Raw genomic sequence first — 23,317 nt, forward strand, 5'->3', positions numbered from 1 at the left:
TAGGGAGGGCATGAAAGGGAGGCTGGGTATGGGTACAGGAATCTAACAGACACCATGCATTTGAGTAATGATTGAATGTGTTTATTTGTAACTGAAAAAACGAATAAAACAATTTTTTTTTAAAATGTGTGTGTGTGTGTATATATCTAGCTTAGGCCGGTACGATCACACAGGCAGATTAGAGTTGCACTCCCAGTCAGCACAATTCATGGCAATGTTGAGTAATCACCAGAGTCCACAATGAGGAGTTAAAATGTATTCTTTATTACAAAAACAATGTTAAATATCGATGCAGCTCCTCAAGGGAGAGAGAACTTTCTACCAGTTAATGCAACTTAGTGGTGCAAAATGTATCTACCTCCAAAGTAGCAAAGGTTTCACCAGCAAGCTACTGCTGAACTATTTTACCAGCTACACAACATTGCTGTTTTTCAAGTGCCCACCCTGAAATGGGGATCGTTCAGAAACAGTACATAAAATACATGCACAATATCATTTATGTGCCATACATTGAAGGTCTGCAGTCAATCAATGTTCATTTGATTTAACTTCATATGTTCATTTGATTTACCTTCATAAGAATGAACGGTCAATGTCATAAAAGCAAATTCTACACAGCAGCCAACTGTCGCAATGCTGAAATCCACTTTTCTACTGCAATCCTACATAAAAATGTTGGGTTTGTGACATTTGAGGACACCTACAGTAAATGTCCCAACTGGACGTCCGCATGCGTTCCAGAAAACTAACCACTTGGTGCCAATACTGCTTTCAATAATTATCAACACTGCACAAGGATTGCAATGGAGTTTCCCATGATAAATCAGCAGACAGCCGCCAACTGATTAGCAGGTGACGTCAGTTTCTAAACTCGAAAAACACTGCTTTTAAAGGTCTCCCAAATTAAAACTTTCACCATAAATGCCTATCACTGCAACACTGAAGTGTACTTACTATCCACTAGCAATTGCTCTGGGAAGCCTTCCAAACCATCACTCTTCTGAATGCTATGCCATTGCAAACATGGAGAAAAGATATAACCAAAAATAAAAATAAATAAATCAGGAATTAGCACAAATCCTAATCAAGCAGAAGGCTAAGGTTTAAACCCGGCAGCTGTACAAAATAGGATGCTGCAGAAAATAAAGCTCCAAAATGACTACACAAAATAAGCAAACAACAAAACCTTCACTATTCCTTTTATTTATTTTATTATTAATGTGATACACTTTATAAATCAACTTTACACATAATCATAAAACTCAAGAAATCAAATTAAACATCTAATTATCACACAATAGTACGAATAAAAAGAATAACAAGATAAGAATATTGATAATACAAATCAATAAATAAAATCGAAGAATATCACAATTGATAAAAACTTAAATAGAAGAAAAGTAGACCGATTCATAGCAGTACATATTACATTCCAGCAGTTAACCGTGATACTTATTGTCCCAACAGTTTTAATTGCCATTACTGTTCTTCACATTCCATGTGACTTAAGCTATCAATTTGCCACTGAATGATCTCTATTTACCACTATATTTATTAATTGTTCATACCCAAACAAGAGCACTTCCTCATTGCATTCCGGACCATACCAATAGGGATATAATTCGATCGTCTTAGATTGATATTCCCAAGAGATTTTCTACTCTCATCCATACATTATACATTGCTATTAGTATACCAATGTTTGATGAGTTTATCTAACGACAGCAGAACAACAATTCCCAGTGGATTCCATATCATGCAGATACTTGCTGTAATGCATTTGATAAGTTTTGGTAATATTCGGGCATTCAGTGAATAAATGTTTAGCTGTTTCATTCATTAGTTCATTTTTACATATGCAACAATGTCGCTCAGTTGAAGACAGTAGGCTATAAATCCCTTTGTTTACCAGGACAGGTAAGTGATCAATTCTTAGAAGGAGAACAAATCGCCTGAGTCTGCTTGAGGGACAATGGTTCATATAGTGCTGCGCTTTCTTAATTGAGTACAGCACGTATTGCACAAACTGATTTTTTTAATTTTCTCAAATGGTCATAGTTCTCTAACCATTACCAAAGCTCCACCCGTTTACACAAGGAAAATTTCATAGAGTCGCTGTTACACCCTCCCCCCCCCCCACCTAGAGGTCCAGCATATCTCTTTACAGAGGCTTTCAATTTTTTCCTTGATGTTGCAATTAGTTACCTCCTTCAAAATGTCTTGATGGATGGATACCAGTAGTAGATTTTGTGGGTTGTTACTCATCCTAAGGTTCATCTCAGCCCATCTTTTCAATACAATTGATTTCAGTGAGGCAAAACCCATTTCTAGTCTAATAATCACCATTGGTATGCAAGCAGGACAGCCTAATATTATCCTCCAGAATTTGCCCTCCACTACTTGCAACCAATTCAAGTCAATAGGAAGGAGCGCGTCCAGACCATACATTACCATAGTTACCAGCACCTGGATGTATATTTGGCGGGGACCCCATAATGTGTGACTACCATATTTTATTGAAAATCGTTGTACCAGCGCCGTTATTTGGGCAGCCCGAGATATTTGTGATTGGGTACAGGAGATATAATTACCTTTTTCATCTATCTCCACGCCCAAATATTTATATTGGGAAGTATATTTTATTTCTAGTTTTGTACCACTAGCTTGGGACGTGCAATCCTCCTGCCTGAAAAGACCATCAACTGTGTTTTTTCACGATTTATTATTAGACCATTGATTCCTGCATATTCCCAAAGTGCATTTGCCAACCTCTGTAGCCCGCTGAAAGTATGATCTAGTATAACTAGGTCAACAGCATAGGCTAATACTAGGCAATGAGCCATTCCAATTTTTGGAGGGCATTTATGTGTGACAGAGATAGCAATGGGAAGATCATACGTGAACATGTTGTACAGAAAAGGGGCTGACACACAGCCCTGCTGAACTCCTATTCTGCACAACTAAGTCTGTCATCTTCCCATGGGAATCAACTGTAGTATTCTAGTGTAATAAACGCAAGTAGTACAATAGTTCTTCAGAGCAGCCAAGAAGCTCTAATTTTAGCCATAACTTTTCTCTTAGCACAAAATCAAAAGTGGCTTGGAAGTCTACAAATAGTGCATAAAGTGGAGGATTACCTTTTTTCCTTGCATTCGTTCGTAGGATATCCATCATCATAAGGTTCTGGGTGGTTGTGAATCCTTCACTATAGCCACTTTGGAACTGATTAAGTATACCAGCTGTAGCTACCCAATCCTCCAACTCCTTCAGTAACAGAGATGCAAAGACTTTACCCGTGCAATTAAGCATTGATAATAATCTATAGTTGCCAGGTTCCATCTTATTACCCATCTTAAAGACAGGAATTATATGGCAGTTTGCCACGATGCAGGTATTTGTCCATCCGCAATTACTTTTTCATACAACATTTTTCATAGGCTTGCCCAGAACTCTGGTTTACTCTTGAGTGTAACATTAGCCAGGCCATTAGGGCCAGGCACACAAAATAAATTTAGGCTTTTGATCTTGGGAATGAAGAGATCCACAGTTACCTTAAAAGGGGGCACAAGTGGAGCCAAACAGGCTGCCCACTGCCCCTCTTCACTAAAGGAGAGGTTACGAACCTGCCAGAAAGTCAGTCCAGCTTTGAGCACCGATAGGATTAACCATAACAGTTTTCTTGCAGCCCTTAGCTTCCCCGAGCAGTGTCCCTATAGTTCTTGTAGTTTTTGTACACAGGACTTGGACAATATGTTGCCATTGTCTAGTCTTCTCAGTATATCTTTTTGAGTTAATCCATGCTCTAAATGTATTCTTTATTGTTCTACAAGATAAGCAGTAGGATTCAAATGTGGTGCTAGTTTGTTTAGCTTTTTGAATTTCTACCCTGAGATTCCTCTTGGCATCTCTTCTACTTTTATCATACGGTTTACAGTGCTTAGCTCCCCCAGCAATCATTCCAGTCACCACTGTAGCATGGGTGGAAGAGAATGTATATATCCACTTCTCAATGTCATTTACTGACAATGTCAAAAATAGTTTTAGATTACTTGTTAATTCTGACTGCGCCATCGGGCTGCTTCATTTATATTCTTTTCGGAAAAGCAAATACGAGTTCCAGAGTGATTTACACACATATTCCACAGTGGCTTAACATTCTGTGCCACTGCATCGGCTGAAAATATTAGTATCAGTGAGTCGTGATCACTCCATGAACACAAACTTATCTCCATATCTTTAATTCTGGATGCTATGTCCAGGCTAACAAATATATAATCAAGCGTGCTGTGTGCACGTCCATTTCTCCAAGTATGCCTACCCAGGCAGTCACTCCGAGTCCTCCCATTGATCATTTCCATATCCCAGCTACAGAAAAAGTTCAGACAGTACATTCCATTGGGGTCTTCAATTGAGTGAATCATTTCACTCTTAATTCTCAGTAGTGGATTAGTAGACGTCCCCTCCACCCCTCTCATATGGCAATTGAAATCGCCAGTAACAATAATAGATTTGTTCGCCAGAGTCATAGTCCATTTAACCAGCAGGTCATGCAAGGCCTACTGAATATTCTCTCTAATATTGACTCACGGTGGATTGTATAGGCTGATAAGTAGGAGCCTCTCTTTAATTCCTTCAAAGTCCCCTTCTATCTCGACTGCAATAATGTTATTTTCAAGGCTAGTACTCTTACGGCAAGACCTATGTGTGTGCCGCACTGCAATAATCAGCCCCCCATAAGGTCTTCCTTTTGGTCCCTTTTTCGCTAGGGATTGGTAGGTCACATACCCTTCCAGTATTACAGGTGAGGTTAGCCATGTTTCTTGTAGGCATATATACGAGTGGCTAGTAACATGGGAAAGAGATCCTTCAGGGGACAACAGATGACTAAAACCTCTGCAATTCCATGATATTATTGTGCAATCTCACTGTTTTTTCATAACCATGGGCAAAGATATTGTCAGCCCGCTTAACATTTTCTGAATGTCTGCTATCTGTACTTCCTCTAAAAAGGAGACGCTAGATTTTTCCTCCAGCTCTTTATTTTTCTTTTTGGGCCATCTAGGGTCTTCCTTATCAGGATCCGCGTCTACTTCAATGTCCACCACTAGTAAGCTTTCCTTATACATCATTTGTGCCGTCGACAAAAACGTGCAATGAATCGCTGATACAGTCAAATTAATCACCTCAAGCGGCTCCACATACTCAAATCTTTGGATCGAAGAACCCGCAACTGAGAGACCGAAAGCAATCTAGTCATTAATTCGGATCTGGTTAGCCAATTGATTTCGCTTTTTTTATATAGGTTTTTGATAATACAAATTTGGTTACCAGGTAGGCTAGATGGATCTGCCTTACTCACTTCAATTGGTTTAGATGTTTTCTTGCCCGAAATGTGTGATGTTAAACTTTTATTTGGTGTCAAAGTAATGTTGTCTTGTTCATCAATAGATTGCAACAGTCCCAAGTCCGGTAAATCCTCATCTTCATCTAAGGACTTGTTGTCCTTATCAGAGATAAGCCAGCTAGTTAGGCAGCCGGGGCCCTATTTTGCTTTTTTTGGCACGTGCTGTTTTCTTTCTGGCTTTCTTAGTGAGTTTTCCATTGGGAGCAGTTTCTGGTAATGGAGATGCAACCACACATTTTCTTACTCATTGCTGCTCTTCTCGCTAATCTTCGTGATTTGCGAGAAAATAATATTGCAGATTTATCTGGAACATCAGGCTTGGGTTCCTGATTCTCATCAATCTTCACAGTATTGTTTAGTTCTTCCGGTTCATTAATCGCTAGCTCATCTTTAGAAAATTCTTTGACTGAGTCCCCTGATACAATATTTAAATTGTTCAAGTATGTGGCCACACATTTTTAATAAGATTTTTAAGGCAAACTCAAGTGAGGCCATTAAGGACAGTATTTCTGACAGAGCTGACGGGCGTAATAACGAGTCTCTGCTGGCCTCCGATTCTATGCCGTCCTCTGAGCCTTCCTGGTGTATGGCTAGATTAGATGAAGCTGATAATCTGCCTGTTGGCTCTGCAGTGTATTGGGGCTCTTCAATCTGAGGGTCCAGAGAATTAGGTTCCAATGATGTTATCGGGGCTGGAGTCATTGACCTTTGCATTGATAAGCACAATTCTAAAAGAGAATTATTGTCAATGTCCCCGTAGTTAGTAGCATCTTGGGGATTAGTAATATTAGGTTCAGCTGAATCCGCTTCCTCCAATACGGGGGAGTTCTTTGCCGGCTGTGCATTAGTTGGAAAGAAAGCGGTAATTGCCCCTTTAGTTACAGGTTCCTTCTTTTTCTGTCTGCTTTTACTCATTATGCTGTCCGAAGAGCTCATAGCATAATTATTATTCCTCTTTCGTAGGTTGTAATTAGATTGGAGTCCTTTCTTGTGGTATGGTATACTCAATTTAAATGAACAGAAAGCAAACTGTATCTCACAATTACTTAGGACCGGTAAATGTCCATTAAAGTGGGACCCTCAATGTAGGTTACTCCACACAAACTTGACTGGGATCAAAGGATGACCCCCACAGTTTCCCAGAGTTGTTTGTCCGTTCTTTCTTCCCCACACAAGTGAGGGATTAAAGCTGATTAAATAACTCATTTATATTTAAATCCCTGGGATTGGGAATCAGACAAGTCCACTTATTACCACAATCAGTGTCTAATGTGAGTTGCTTCACAACTCAAGTCACCGTTTCGGGTGCACAGGGGAGCAAAGTCACCAGTCTTTCAGCTGTGGCAGGGGTTACAGAGAGCTGTATTGTAACTCAGCTCACCGTTAGTAAGAAGTTACACCCCCCTAAGCCCCCCAAATTAGTTCTTGCTCCTCAGGTCAAATCGCCTGTCCAGGAACCGGTCAGGAGGATCTTTCTTTTCCGGTGGTTTAAGGCAACCCAGAGGCTAATAAGAATATAGTATTAATCAGCCTGCTAAACTGGGCTCCCCATGTTAACTGGGTCACAGACGCACTGAGGAAGTATAAGCTTGCTGCTGGGATATATTAATCTGAAGTTGCGCTCAAAAGGTGTAAGCAATTAGTAATTACCACAGGGGGAAGGGAGAGTACATACTGCAGCCCTGGCAGCCTAAAACTGAGCGCACACCAGCAAGACACGGTAATATTTCCTCGTTATTCAGCCCAGAACCTTGCAGCCTCACCTTTAACTCCCTGTACACGGCGGCTCTCCAGTCGTCAACACTTCAAAGCGGGCTCAGGGAACTCTGTGTGCACCGAATACTCTGGGCACCCAGTATGAACACCAGCACCAGCCCCCGTGCGTTGCACACCGTCTCAGGGGGGATTCCAATCTTCCCGTCCTGCTGTATATGTATCTCACTACTCGCTTCTCGATCCTCCTCGAGCACACTAGAGGAAAGCACCTAGTGAAGTGATCAACAAGTGTCAAGCAGCACTGTATAGCGTCTCACCAACACGAGAACTCTCAGCCAATTCCGACACCGAGGCATTCAGTTGAAAGGACAAATTGTTTGGAATATTCATAAAAACAAAATGCAAGAAAAACAAGCAACATTCTGATGCAATTCTCTGCCATGTCAAAACAGAAGGAATAGCAAAATCAGTGTGACTCATTAATACTTACCCGTCCTCGCTCCGTGAGGGTAGTTAACATGATGACCAGTGACAACTGATGATCCCAGACCAACTGCCAGAAATGAGCACAGGTATGAGGAAGAGGTCCTTGGGTCGCAATGTACTTGTTTACAACACCAGTGGAAGGAATTTCCATCTAAAGAAGGAGATGACAGATTCAATACATTTGCAATACTTCACAAAATGAAAGACCTGACAGGCAGCCAGCTGTGGCAGGCCTGAACAACCCTATCACTGACACCTTAACTTTCAATCTTTATTAAATTAAATAAAAATCTTATTGTGAACATGGTGATATTTCTAGGACAGTTGACCTTTTGCTATCGCATTTGCATGGGGAAGAGGAACCATAACAAGTCAGAAATCCCTAGATCCATCCAGTGGAGCAAAGGAAAAGCAACCCTAAACTGTAAAATAGTTTAGAAGAAAATTGCACTTACAAATAATTTCACAATGCTTCATCGTCATATTGCCCTTGCCAGGATTTGAAATCAGTACCAGGTTTGGTCTAAATATTTTAGCTGAACTATGCACACAGAAATCTGCAAAGAGCATAATCAAACAGCCAATCAAAATGCAGTCTGTTTTCTCAAAAACCACTGAATTGAAATGCATCAGCATTTGAGGGAGAAATATGTTTAAGAATTTGGCCTATTCATGTTTTATGTATTCTGATGAGTGAATCAAGAGATGTTCATTTCCCCCCTTAAGCACAAGTAGATTTGGCAGTAGATTTCCACAGAAAGTCCCTTAGTACTTGCAAGGACATTCAAAGATTCAGCAATAAGGCATATCCACTAATCTTCCATGCCACGGCCAATTCCAAAAAGGCGAGAATTGCACTGCATAAAGAATGCCCATTGGAAGTTATAAGCAGAGAAACAGATTTTAAAAAGGCCGTTATCTGTTCATAAAACGACAGTGGGAATAGAAGATCACCACCCTCAAAAATGTTTATGCCCCACTGGTCAATACACCTTCCTATCTGAGATACTTAACGATCTGGGTGATATTTGCAGAAGGGGAAATAATCCTGTGCAGATACTTTAATTTGGCATGGGATCCAAAACCCCCAAATCTCAAGGAGGATCTAGGGCTACCCCCGAAATGATTAGCACGAAGATTAAACATATGAGTCTTTTGGACATCTGGAGGAAAATGCACCTTAATGAAAAATAATACACCTTCTCGTCAGTCCACCACACTCCTTCTTGGATAGACTATTTCTTTGCATGCTCCACTCTGTTCGGTCTCACCCAAAACTCACATATAGGTCACATAACACTCAGACCATGCTCTTATTCTTCTCAGGATTGACCTAAACAATGTCCTGGTTCTGAAAGCCAGTTTAGGCTCCAAAATTGGACAATGCTTTGCCTTTATCTCCCCCTATGGCCACTATTTGGGACACTTCTAAGGCACAAGTAAGGGGATAGGGGCATGGGGGGGGGGGGACAATAGCCTTATCCGTCAACAGAGACTACAATTTCGGCTCCTAGAAGAGGACTTACTGAAAGCACTGTAGGAATTGGAGAGGACTATGAAGACCACCTTCGCCCTAAAAGTATTGAGGAATGTACGAAAAGTCAAGGGCAACTAGACATAATAAGGGTCACAAAACCTGAAAGAGCGCTTCTCTATACCAGTCAGCATTACTATATTAAATCTAATTGTGATGACAGATTGTTGACCATTACAATTGGGGGACATGGGGCCATAGCGACAAATAACTGCTGGTATTTAGACATGACCTCCAAATCAGATCGGAATTGGCTAAATTCTATAAAGATCTATATGCCTCCAAATTCCCCCGATAAGAGAGCAACAAAATAGATACTTAAATGGCCTCAGCTGTCCCCCTCACAGCCTGATCGGCCAGACTCCCCCATTGAAGAGGAAGAGATGAAAAGCAATCAATCTCTTGAAATTCTATAAAGCACGAGGCCCGGATGGATATGCGTGACTTTTCTATAAAACATAGGTGTGACGATTTGTGGGGCGGTTAGTGGCTTGTCTGGGCCTGCTAGCCAGAGCCACCAGAGTCGGGCCAACAAACCATGGAGGTACAGTTCTTTGGGACAGCAGACATTGGGAACAACAGTTACCAGGAGACCTGGCGACAATGTGCATCACTCGCATGCCGCCGGGCCTTCATTAACTGTGCCGCTTGCCGATTATTGTTGGTCTTATGCGGCATGGGCAGGGAACAGAGTGCAGACAGGACGGTGTACGGCTCGTAACGGAGGAGACACAAGACTGGTCACAGCTCCTTAAGAGCCAGCAGCGCTCATGTGCAGGAAGTTGCTTCACCCTTATCAGAGCGGTGACCACTGCCTTTACGCTGGCAGCAGTAAGCTTGGGGAAACCCTGCCAGGTTCTGCCGGCCTCAGTTAAGAGCAATGTGTGGATAAGAATTTAAAGATGGCTATATGAATGTGGATGAACGTTATGTTTGACATGAACGCTGGTGTTTGTACATGCACGAGATACGAACACTCATTCGGGAACACATGAACTTTGGTATAGTTCGCTCTGTGAACCAACAGGGAACCATCAGGACAATTTGCAGAGTTACTGAGGTGGCAGAATGAAGCCCAGGTTGCCTCTGTTTCACATGCTGGCTGTTCATTGTTTGTACATGTGCACCACACCAGCATTGTATGTGTCATTATGTGTTTCTTGTCTCATTCAATCATTATGCTTATGTAATGTGGCTATGAGTTGTTATGCATGCCACTCAATCAAGAGAGTAATAAGATAGGAAAACAGGTTAGGTCTATGTTAAGGATTCAAGATTTGTGATGCAAAGGCTTAACAGTGTGGCAGGATTTAGGTGCTACATTGGTGTGTGTATGTATGTTAAGGTATGCAGTAGTGTTTTCCCTGGCTTCCCACTACCCATCCACTTACGTACCCCTAGCCCACTTTCTGGTATTCCTGTTTTCCTCTACCTATCCAAAAACTCTCCCCAACCCTCACCCCCCCCATTGGCTGCCTCATGGTGAACGGTTACTCAGAATCTGGGACCGTGACAAGCACAGTGGGAGGGTTGTACTTCAGTCGGCTTCCGTGGCTCGGGAGGGGGTGTCGATAACCCTCCCGGTGTAACACTAGGTCTCCCTCTTGATCCACAAATTAGAGCCACTTCATCTCCTTCCTATGTACGCAATCGATCGCAAGCTATATGGAGGAGTGGAGGATTACCTTAATAGCTAAGCTGGGAAAGGACCCCTAGAAAGCACCTTGTATTGACCTCATACCTTGATTAATAGCAGATTTCATCAAGGATAGGTAAATCTTTGATAATATTAGAAGGATCCTTCAGCTCATTGATAAATGCAACAAACAACGATTCCCTGCCTTTCTGGTAACATCAGATGACGAGAAGGCTTTTGATCGAGTCAAATGGTTATTCCCATCTTCCACAATGCAGAGGATGGGCTTTGGGGAACAATTTATCAATAGAAGAAAAGCTTAAAGTTCAGCTCTATGAGCAGCTTTGAAGATAAACTGAGGCATATCAGACCACTTTCCTTTGACTATCGGAACAAAGAAGGGATGCCCCCTACAGCCTACTTTTTGCTATAAGTATTGAGCTTCTGTGCAATTAAACATAGGAATCACCCAGGCATAAAAGGAATCCTATTCGGTGGCACAATACATAAATTATACCAATTTGTGGATGATATTCTACTGGCCCCTCACTCAGCCCCCAACTACACTTCCCAATCTAATGCAGGAGCTATGCTTATTCATAAAGTGGCAGGCTTTAAAGTCAATTTTCACAAAACTGAAATCCTGAACGCTAAATCAAGATCAAAATCAGTATGACATTCCCCTATCGCTGTTCTAGTGGGCTCATTACAAGATATCTGGATTCCATGTCACAGCAAAATATGATCATTTGTGCCGATATAACCATGTACCCGCTGCTACACCTAATCCGCACCAACCAAAACAAATGGTTACCCAATAATAATTCATGGATAGGAAGAATTGTTGGTCTTAAAATTAATAAATGTCCACGTCTCATATACTTGTCCAAGCCCTCCCAGTCCCGGTGCCCAATTCTTTTTTCACTGAACTGGATAAAAACTGGCTTCATTTTAAATGGGCAGGAAAAAAAACTACATTTCTAATACACTTCTAAAAAGGTCCTATGGCAGCCTGGTCTCCCCCAACTTTCAAATATACTATGAGGCTGCGCAACTCTGAATGTTAGAATGGCAGTAAGAATAATCAGACAAGCCCTGGCCCAACATGGACTATGTGGTAGCCAGCATTCTTCTGGAATGATTTGGCCAGACAGGAAGGGAGGCCCATTTTAGCAGATTAAGACAGCAGCAGATAACTCCTTAAAGTATGACTTTAAAGGAGAGGTGAACAATATCAAAGAAGAAAAAGACAAAAAGTCAATCATTGAGGTACAGCAAGGAAGGGGACCATAGACTATAAAATCAAACCATCTTTATTTGGCATATGGGTACTGAAATCAATCATTTGGGTGTGACAGATGAATACAGTAGATCTCAAGGGTTAGAAAAAAAAAGTAAATTAAAAGGGAGTACAGAAAAAATAAATGAAGATTAGAAACAGTCCCACCCCATCGGTGCAGCCACATGTAAATAACACCAACATGTCATTACCCATTTAGGTAATCAATCAGCGCTATTGCCAATGAAGGCATCCAGAGGGTGCTATCCTCCCCCATCCCAGTTCCCTGTGATAGAGAAGACAATTTGATTCCCGTTCTCATGACTATTGTTAGGGAGAATTCTCTGTAAAGGCTAATTTCCCAAACCTAGCGAGTCCCCCAGCAGCTTTGCTGGATTTTTGGGGTTTATTTTTTTCTCCTGCTAAGAGTGAGACTCTTTTTCTCCCACTCTTAGACATGATTTGAGGTGTTCCTTTGACTCTGAATGTGTTTTATGGGCTATGGGGTCCTTTACCCCATAGGGCTTCATGTGTTTTTGGTATGTGGGTTACACAGCACCCTCCGTGCCGTAACCCAGGGGTTTCGTAGCGACCCCCAAACATAGACGCAATACCCTGGGACTGACTACTGTCTCCCAGGGCATGTAAAGTCACCATTAGCTTTACTAGTCCCAAATTATGAACAGAAACCAGTACAAACCATCATATTGTGGACGTACTGGTTGGGGCAATTAGATTGCCCCGGGGTCTGTTGTTCGAGGGGGCACCTCTCCGTCCCCCCTGATTGAGTTTTGGCTGGTGGCAGTGGATACTACTTTTTATATTCGACTGCAAATATTTTCCTATGGGATTTTCCCATTGTTCGAGGCTACCACTTTTTAATGTAGCCTCGAACATACCGCCGGTTTATTAAATTAATATAAAATCACCGGTTGGTATTTTTTGCCGAAACTCTGTTCCAAAATGGCGTTTGTGTTCGCTTCTGTGACTCCAACCCAAGTCGAGCCCTTTGTTCCACTTTTTGGCGGGCTTCTCCACAGAAGCCTCCAAAAGTGGTGCCACTCTGTCTGGGTACCACAAGGGGTATGGGAGGGGGTTTAGGCACCCTGGACTCAGTTGCCTTGGCAACTCAAGTCGCACTCTTGTGTGATTGGCCCAAGTGGTGAGCCGCCCGGCTCACCACTTAGCATGTTTGATTGACAGCTAGGCTGAATGAATGGGGGTTTGCTGCATAAAAGCAAGGCTTTGGGGACTGGAACTTCAGAAGTCGCCACGGACCTAAAGAATCTGAAGAGGGAGAAGCTGAGCCGACCTGCAACGATGACACAACCGGTGGAGCCCTGCTGAACAGTCTCACCACTTTTCCCGACGACAGAGGAGATCTCCAGTCCGGAGAGTCTTCTTCCTTTGACTGGTGGGGATAACCAGTTTGCCCGTCTTTTCGCCTTCCCGGATCATCTTGTGGCCGCCTTGCCTGTGCCAAGCACCCCGGCAACCGGAATACCACGGTTTTTCCACCACCGTGAATAAAAGGGTCTTACCTTTTAACCGGAGAACTCCATGGCTGGTTTCTTCCCTGGCAGTGCAACGACCTTCAGCTTTCCTCCACGTCGAGACCATCTCTTCCTCTGGACGACGCTGTGACTTGCACCTGCTGCCAGGAACAACTGCCCCTGCTGGAGGATCCTCTCCACTTTGAAGGTGCTGTGTCCGCCTGGCCTCCCTCGCAACGGTCTGTGTGGGGTGACTCTTAAAGCTTCCACTTACCACTTGGGTTGGTCCTAGGCTGGCTAACTGAACTTTTCTGAGCTGACTTAATTCTTTTCTGAACTCCCTGCAAGACTTTTCAAGACTTTTAAAACTGTGTGATCTTGGGCGCATTGGTGCTCTGTTCTCTCAAAGAGGGAGCCTGGCCTCTGAACCTTTTGCTCACAAGTAGACTTGACTTTCCTGCCTTGCTGGGTGTTTCTAAAGTATTGTGTTGTGTGCTTTTCCTAATTTCTCCCTTTTTCTTAACTTATTGGAGTGCCATCTTTAGTTAAGCGCTCGCCTCTGTCTGGAAATAAGTGGTGTTAACTAAGACTTGTCTGATAAGGGATGTACATCTAGTAATAGTGACTGTGTGTTGAATTTACTTACCTCTTTTTGTGCTAGTGTAAATTACAAGTGTGTCTTTAAATAAATAATGATATACTTTTACACCAAAGCTCTGGTCAGTGTTTGCTTGTACTACTGTGTCTCTGTACCTATTGTGTATACTCTGCATACTGCCTAACTCATCTTGAAAGAAGTGTGACTGCTCAGCCGCAGCTACCAGGTAAATCTGGGTGGTACAGACGGCTACCAATTGGGTTTACTGCCAACCACCTGTAGTCCTAAATCTTTTGCAGTGGTCCCGAAGGGAACTGCACAGGTTTCTGCCTAACAACTATTACTCAAGTTCACCACGTATGGCCAGAGATTTGTTTTGTACTTTCCTAATTTGAGGTCATGGATGTTAAAGCTGTAGATAATAGCACATTAGCAGTTTCAGATCTCTGGGGAGGAGACTCCAATGAGCTCATTTGCACATGACAAATTGTAGTGCTATTTCCCTCTAGCGAGGGAGATCCTTTTTATGCCATACCAAACCTAGGCCCAATAGGTTTGAAGTAGGTTGCATGCAAATAAAACATACTGTAAAAAGCACCTACAGCGGAGTTACAATACCATCACATCATTTTCCTGACTTTTTGCTTGATGCCATTTACCAGGTGGTCGCACGGCTCTATGATGAATAAAGCAATTTATTTACAATACAGGCGCAGGACTCATCGTCATATAGAAAAGTTTTTTGGTTTTGCTTGCACCTTTCTTTTCGCCAGTATTTCCTATCTTCACATATATGACTTATGCTATTGCCAACTAATAAATGAAAGCATTTAAGTCTGTCTGCGTGTAATTTTTTTCTATTTTTGTGATGATTCTAAGCCCTTTTGGAAGACGCGTGTTTCGGCATTACACTTTTCCTTTCTCAAATCCGGGCATTTCCTAAAGTATCGCGGCCCCCGATAGTCTGCTTTATTGCGGTCCAGTTAGTAATTGGGGTCAAAGCCCATCTAAAAAAAAGTCCAATTCATGCTCCAAGCGCCAAGTCAGTTAGACTGCCTCATCGTCATATAGCTACTCGCCAAGATTTTATCCCTTTTATTTCCACCCAGTCCTAATACATATAAGCAGAAGGTACATGACCCCCAATTGTGCAATTAACCCACCAGCAGAGATGATTGAAGATTGGGGTAATTGTGTGTGCTTCCATTTAGACACACAAAACAGAAGTTGCAATTAATCGAAACACACACAGAGACTGAATGTAATGGACAGTTGCAGAAATTATTATTGCATAGCCTCAAATAGTTTCACCATGTCTATTTCATGAATGGCCCACATGTACCACTGAGGGATATTTTCAGCCCAGGAAAAATTAACTGTAAAGCCAGGTTAGGCCTTACTGTAAAATACTTTGCTCTTATTAAAAAGGCACATTTTTGGTCGAGAGCCAAAAAGCAGCATCTGTTATGGGAACTGGCACACATCAAAATGTTGTGGACTATGACTATTCAGAAAACAAAGTGGGCCTTGAGAAATTCAAAACTATGTTAGAATATTTCATTTCAGGTGACCAAGGCCCACTTTTCAGCACACAAACGGACATTATGTAAATAAAAATACATTTGTGAGTGACCAAATTAAACAGCAGCCCTTCAATTTAATTTTGGCACATTGATAACAAATTGCTGTGTGCAAAGCTAAAGAAAGACTCTGGGTTTGCCAAGATGACATTTCTAATGGCAGTGGGGCTGGCCTCAAACACAGAGATTCAAAACAAACTCCCCCCCCCCACACCCACCTTCTAGCTTTGCTCAGGCTTACCCAGCTGGCATACAATTGCTTTGAACCTTTCAAGCCCAAGCAGAAAGATATAGCCAGAGCCTGACAGGTATTTATTGGTGGGCTGTACAGACAGAAGCTCCGATCAAGTAAAGCTGAACTTAATACCCCAAATTAGACATCTTGTGGACTAATTCCTGACTTCACTGGGGGGATAGCATGCCATAAAGAGAAGATACAATCTTTACTGTATACCTTAGCTCAGCTTTTGGCTCCAAAAGAGTGTTTGATCATTTTATTGCATGCCTGAACCAACAGCCTAATGCACAGGCCTGAAAGACGTGGGTTCAGGGAAATGGAAAACTGAAACTACCATTTCTCTATATGAATTATGTGGTCATTCGCTTTCATTGCAAATGTTATTTTATTTACTCATTTTAGACCGAGAGACTGCAGGGTTGCTGCAGATCTCACTTTAAAGCCAATTTTCAGGCAATGGTATTAATGTAACTTTAATTTTGATGCAAATATTTTTAGTTACATCAATAAAGGTGTTTCTAGCTGCCGCGCAAAAGTCCAGAATCTCGAAGCTGGGGAACTGATGACTTATGAAATCAAATCTCTTATTAGGCAGTTTCCTATTCCCAACTATGTAAGTTTTCGAATAAAGGGTGAAAAACCGTAGTGCGCCCGTGCTATAGCGTGCCGAAATGAAAGTAAACCCTACCAATTTGTCACGAGGAGGGGAATATTAATATCTATATAATATGGCATTTATCAGTAAGTTATTCATATTTGCCATGTAGGGACTTTTTGAGGGGGAAAAAGCTTTTGTGCTAAAAAATGCAAATGATAGGTGTGTACCACTTCACTTCAATCACAGAACTCCCCTAGCCTATCCGCATGGAGGGGTTGGCTCTTAGGAGGAGGAAGAGAGACTGATCCTCCAAAGGGAAAGTTAGCACCAATAAATTGGCACTTCCCAATTGTAATAATTGGAGGTGTAGTTTATACATTAGAAAGTATTTGCTCTATGCAGACAGGGATCAGACAAGGAGGAAAGCTGCATATAAAAACATCAGAGGGAGAGCTGCCAAATCTTCCAGGACTTGACCTTAATCCACCTGGGATCCTATAACAGCTGCCAGACATCTTCGATGGAGAGGCCTTAACATTGAGAGGCCTTCAATTTTGCCTGGGAGGGAGAATCTGGGGGAGAATCTGGGGGATGCCAAAAGCCGACTAGGCCCTGAACCTTAGGGAGAAGCCAGATGACAGATGGTACGATCTGACGGTGACCAGACCCAATGCTGTCCTAAGAGGAGCCTGGCTGTCTTCCCCAAGCGCACCAATCCACAGGTCCTATATAAGCAGAATTGATCCATTTGAAACCAAGTGTGTGGGGGATTTGCCTGCCTTAATATCTTCCCTTCTTACTGGATGGGGAGGGGGGGCAAACTGTGTAGATCCTTAGCAAATTTGACTGTATTTTTAATTAACTCCCAAATCGATTGGCACAGGGGGAGCTTGGAAGAGTTCAAAATGTCCCTCTCGCCTAGCGGGAATAATGTTATAGTCACAAAGTAATTGGGGTGTCCTGGCCACGAAAACAAAATTTGTAATGGTCGCCATTCCCAAACCTTGCCTTCAAAACAAAAAGGTCTGTCACCCTAAAACGAAAATCCCCACTGATGCCCCCCACTTGTCCCAGAACCAAAGCCCCAATTGTCACCACTCCTTAACATTGTATTTGAACAAAGGGGTGCCCTTGGCCCCAAACAAACATTCCTAAACTGTCCCCACTCCCTAGACCTGGCCTTTAAACAGAGCGGTGCTCCTGGCGGTAAGAGGCATTTTTCAAAGTGAAACTAGTGTAATTTCCAGTGAACAATATACACCCTCTCCTTAGAATGAATAAGTGACCCTGCTAGCAGAACAATTTCAGATTATTTTGGGGTGAAAAGGAAAAGTGGTGCTCTTTAACACATCCATTTGTCCAAATCTGTTTTTCCAAAACTGCAAGTATTTAAAAGTGTGCAGGAAATTAAACAAAGGACGGCATGTACAATGTGTAAAGTGTTCTCATGTTAAAACTGTGCTTGGTTTTCACTCTTAACTGTATCAAGTATTATTTCCCTGCTTATTGTTGAAGTATGGTTGTTTGTCCCAGAGAAGGTGGCGTGTCTCATCAGTAAAGATTAACTGAACATAAATTATAAATATTTATTCTGCCCATACGCCTGCCTGGTTCTTGGCTCATTGTTAGCACAGGTGCAGGGGTCTACATCGCTCTATATAAGTCATAGATGTTGCGAATTGAATCCCAACCAACAGTTTGTTGTGGTCTTGTTTAATTGGGGGCAGGGGGAGAAGAAACTCCATACGTTGAGCGTCTATCCCAATATATCCTTATACCACACTGGTGGTCTACTGTACAAACAATTATGCCCACAGCAATGCCTCGCCCAGGACTCATTTACTATTTTGAAAGCAATTATTCAAAGCCAACAATCTCCTGATTGTTAGGATCACTGCTATGCTTCTGTCCCATTTGTTTGCCACATTTTATGTAGCCAAATTTGCAGATTTGTTTTTAACCACAAACAGCAGGGGTCGGGAGCGTTGGGCATGCCCCCCCTCCTCATGTCCCCATATTTTCCCCCATTATATACTTAACTCACCTTACTATGCCAAATATCTGTTTGTGGTTAAAAATTAAAATGCGGCCAAACTGAATGTTCAGTAAAGTTGCCTTTTGGCACAAGTAAGCAAGACCACTGGTATGGGATCCCTAGGAAGAATGGCAGGTCCTGCTAAGATATTAGATCATCGTACAGTTGCTTAAAAAAAGAAGGTGGGCAGGGTAGTGACTACAGTCTCAACAGATAAAGTCTGGAGGCCAGCATTATTTGAATGGCTTCCACCATGCCACAGCAACTGGATCTGGCCACTTGATATGCTGTGTTATCAATAATGAGTTTGCAATTCATGTCACCAGTGACTTCAACATTGTTTTTTCAAGTCACACCAAGATATTTTTTGAGAGAGATGGGATGACACTGTAAGCCAGTGGATGCAAGCATGGCAAATTGCCCAGGAAAGTGTTGGGGGCGGAGGGTGGGAGCGTGGTATATCATATGGAGTCATCACTGATTCTCTGACAATGATCTCCAACCATGTGGCCATGAACGGGAGCCACAACCTGACCCTGTGGGTGGTATTATGAGGGAGGATCACGTGGGAGGAGACGGTTGTCAGGAAAGGGTGGTGACTCCATCAGGAGAGATGCAAGATTTTTCCCTTCCAAGACTTCATCATTCTGAAATTCTTGATGACTTCTCGTCACTATAAAAGTCCTTCCCTTAATACATTCCAAAACCCCCTTTTTGAAAATCACTCTAGACAACACACTATTCATACCCCATACACTCATAACCCACAGTATCTACTGTCTCTGATGGTTTTCTGAATATAAATTCTAAACAATGTCATATTGGAAATAATAGAATGAATGTGGATTCCAATTCCCTGAAATTCTTAGGTATTGAGACGAGGAGAAAGGAGATGATGCAGATCGGAAAAAAACACAAAGTCAAGTGTGCAGACCGGTTCTTTTAGAGAGGCCCGGGCGAGCGAGACATGTAAAGATGGTATTCAAATTCAGATCAAGGGAACCAGAGAAGAAGGAAGCAGAGCCGGAGACGAGATAAGCAAAGCCGAGGCAGACAGCAGTGCATGGAAGTACCATGCTGGGGGAAGTAGGCACTTCTAGTGTGCTGCTCACAAGCTTGACTTACCCATGTGGTGCAAACCCAGAATGGATACCGCAGGCACTGAGACAGGGTTGTCGAAAAGCCGGCAGCAGTGGCAGGGCTGTCGGGAACACTGTTGTGCAAAAAAGCGGCAGACGTGCTGCCGTCCGTAAGGCTGGAAAGAGGTATGCAGTGTGAGAAAGCCCATTCTGAAGCAGGAGCTTCACCGCAGCCATGTGCAGCGGGTCGGGGGCGCTTCAGAAGATGGTTGAGTCTGCCTAGAGCTATTGGGGACTCCAAGTCGTACCGACAGGCATGGGAACAGTTAAGGATATTTGAATACCGACCAAGTGAAATACAAATAGAACTTTTAAACAAATCCCCATTTGTGAGATGTCAGAATGAGGAAAGTTCGAGCAAGCATTACCCTAGGCAAATGAGTACTAATGAGAATATAAAAAGGCAAAACTTGAACAAGTCTCCATACACAAGATGTCAGTGTGCGGAAAGTTGAGACAAGTAGAACCTAAAGCCAACGAAGTGGAACACAGTAAAGTAATACAACTGTGCTGAAGTAAAGAACAGTGAACCAAGAGGAAGTCCTGGTGAAAAGTAAACACCCGACAGTGAACATTGGGAGGCAAGATACTTGGCAGGAGAGTATACCAGTGGATATGTAAGGCCTAGAAAAAAGGGATTTCCTGACAAGAGAGTATACTAAGAGGTCCAAGAAAGTTACATCAGGAGTGGAAGAAAACCTCAGAAAGAGGATTCCTGACGGGGGAGTGTGATGCTGGAAATGCATCGGAGGGTCAGGGCCTCCGTATCCTTGTCCTTTACTGCTTTTTATAGTGTGTTCTGTCGTGTTTTCTGTGCAGGAGTTCATGTGGGACTCCTGGCGGTGCAGCTCTCTCTTTTGGTTTGGTGTAAAGACCCATGGGACAACCCTGTGCCCCTAGTGTATGTTTTTGGGCACCTGTGTGTGGCCCACAGAGCAGGGTATGGGCTGGTGGCAGCTCCATGCTGAATTTGACAGGTGCTCCGAGTATCCTCCATTTTGGGATACCCAGGCACTGCCATTGGAATCAGTTGATTCCTGATAGGAAACAAGATGGCCCCTGTGACCTCTTGATTTCTATTGGCTGTTACCTTGTTTTCCCAAAGTCTTGGGAAGCCCTGACTCTGTCCCTTCCCCCTGACTGGCTGTTGGTGGAAGTTCCATATATGGTGTTCTTGTGAAGTCCAGGCCAGACTGGCTGGAGCCTTCCCAGTGACTGTATGTTGTGGGTTCACCCTATTGGTGGGTGCTGGGTGAATGGAGTGTGTGACGAATATGCATTCTTTGTTGTTGATGTCTAGTATCTGGTGTTTGACACAATGACTGAGATAGCCCTGCCCGAAGCTGGTATGAATGCAGTGTGGAGTGTTGAATGGCTGGGTACTTGTCCCAATACACAAATTGTTGGGAGTGTCTGGAGAGAAGTGAATGGCCTGAATGCACTATGCACCTGATTGGTTGCCTGCCTGCCTGCATGAATGCCCTTCTGACCGATTGGTTGCCTGAGTGTGACCCAGCAGAATGAATGGAAGATCAACTAGTATATTGGGGGCCTCTCACTGCTAGAATTCGTGTTCAGAAGCTAAAGTCCACTACGAAGAGTAACTGGAGTGAAACTGAAGCTTGACCTTGAAGCCCTGCTGGAAGAGAAGAATTGCTGTTGCTCTACTTCGTCGATCTGAAAGCTGCTGTGCCTCCAAGGACTGACCCAGAGAGGACCTGGTAAGCCACCCTCTTCCCGAGCTATGAGGGACCATTGTGCACCAGCTGATCTTTGCCAAAGCTCCCTGGTAGACATAGCTACGACAGGCTGTCAACCAGAGACAGAGACTGCCGCGGAATCCCAAAGAGACGCGCCCGGACTGTTGTCCGCCACCGTCAATGACCACTGTTGTCGACTGGAGCCAACGTACTCTTGTTGCCTAAGAACTTCATTTGATCCAAGGACGCTCTTGCCTGCACTGCCACCCGCCTTATCCTGTTGAAGATGGCAAGGACATTGACGTGCAGAGGAGCATCCATTGGTGGGTTTCCCGCCACCCAAAGACCACAGAGACGCTGACGACTCGACGCCCTTGCTGGGCCACAGTTCTTCAAACTCTTTGCGTTCCAGAACTATTGGCATCGAGGTGCCCCGCACGGCTCTTCCTTGCAGGACGTTTACGCTTCCCCGTCGACGAGCACCGCTAGGAATGAAGCTGCCACTTCACTGCCGTAGTTCACCCTGTTCTTCGTCAGACGTTCTTCGACTAGCGAATCATGCCTTAAAGGAAGGGCAATCAAGAAGGGCCGTCGATTCCCTGACGAGGAACGCTACAACATCAGGTACTTTGGGGTTGCTGAACTATTGGAAAGATTCTTGTGAACAATATATGGACTGGGCTTGTGATATATCTTTATTTTACAGGTTGCCCAGGTGCGGGAATCTCCTCACAGAACTGTCTAGTTAATGCACTTTAAAGAGATCTAATAGTAATTGTGGACCACGTAGAACTGTATATTTGCCATTATAGATAACCGAGTACAAAGTGAGTTATTGTGATATTGTACATAACCTTGAATATTAATTATATAAAGACTGTTTTAACTAATACAGTGTGCAGTCATTCCTTTGTGGGTGCTTGGGGACTACACTGTTCTTAAGAACTAGCCTGCATCACCTCCTGAGAAGCTAGGCATTGATTGCTCGACCACGTACCAATAGTACAGAATCTTGGCTGGGGTCCTCTGTGCCTCTCCTCGGCCATATAGAGAGCAGAAGTACAGACCCCCCCTCTGGTCTTTACATGGAGTATACCAGGAGGTCCAGTAAAAGACGTATAGAGAATTTCATTTATTTTTCAAAGAATATAGTAACAAAGTTTACCAAAGACACTGTTGCCATCCTTAAGGAACTGTCATGTTAAAGAGACCCTTTTGTCATCTTTAAGGAACTAATATTTGAAAGACACTTTGCCATCCTACCGGAGATATCTAGGGGAAGGGAACCACCATCGGGATCCAAGGATTGTTTTGTTGGATTTATTTACTTGCTTTATGAACACTGTTTACCACACCTACACCAGGAACACTTTCCTTACACTCTTAGTTGAACAATTTTAGTGTGAGGGACTGATTAGTATGTTTTTGGACACAAGGACAGTGTATATAATTTTGACAACGAAACAGACTGCTCTTTAGTTTTAGTCTCCCAGGTAGGGAAACCTCTCTTCAGGATAGGGACAGAAAGACCTTTATCCAACCCTTTCACTTTAATAATAATGTCTGATGTTGAAAATATTACCGGCTCTCATGTCTGAACCCTCACAGGACACTGTCTTTGGTTGCCCTTTAAGTAATATCCTGCAACAAATACATATCCAGCTATGGTATGTAGAACAGGAGGCACTGATGACATTTGTCACATAGCAAAACAGACAGCATATGCCAACAGTTTAACCTCTGTTCCGGCCATCATATTCCCGTGTGTACCCGGTCCTTCCAAATGGCCCAAAGAAAGGGTTCTAATGCAGACAAAAATAAGAGCGCTGAGAGGGAGTAACACTTTCTCGTGCCACTAAATAAAGATAAGTATAAGGAAAG

At 43.0% G+C, this 23,317-nt stretch overlaps 1 protein-coding gene across 8 annotated transcripts in view; it reads right to left on the reverse strand.

Annotated features, from left to right (window-relative positions):
• The window catches only part of PTPN3 (protein tyrosine phosphatase non-receptor type 3), a 2,254,194-nt gene that overhangs the window by 291,968 nt on the left and 1,938,909 nt on the right, over positions 1-23,317 (reverse strand). For all 8 annotated transcript variants that reach the window (XM_069620560.1, XM_069620561.1, XM_069620557.1 and 5 more), the window contains one exon: positions 7,611-7,757. In XM_069620560.1, coding sequence (XP_069476661.1) covers positions 7,611-7,757 — 147 coding nt within the window. The remainder of the gene's footprint in view (positions 1-7,610; positions 7,758-23,317) is intronic.

Source organism: Ambystoma mexicanum, chromosome 5q (assembly GCF_040938575.1).
Source record: "Ambystoma mexicanum isolate Mex_15411 chromosome 5q, UKY_AmexF1_1, whole genome shotgun sequence".
Taxonomy (NCBI): Eukaryota; Metazoa; Chordata; class Amphibia; order Caudata; family Ambystomatidae; genus Ambystoma; species Ambystoma mexicanum.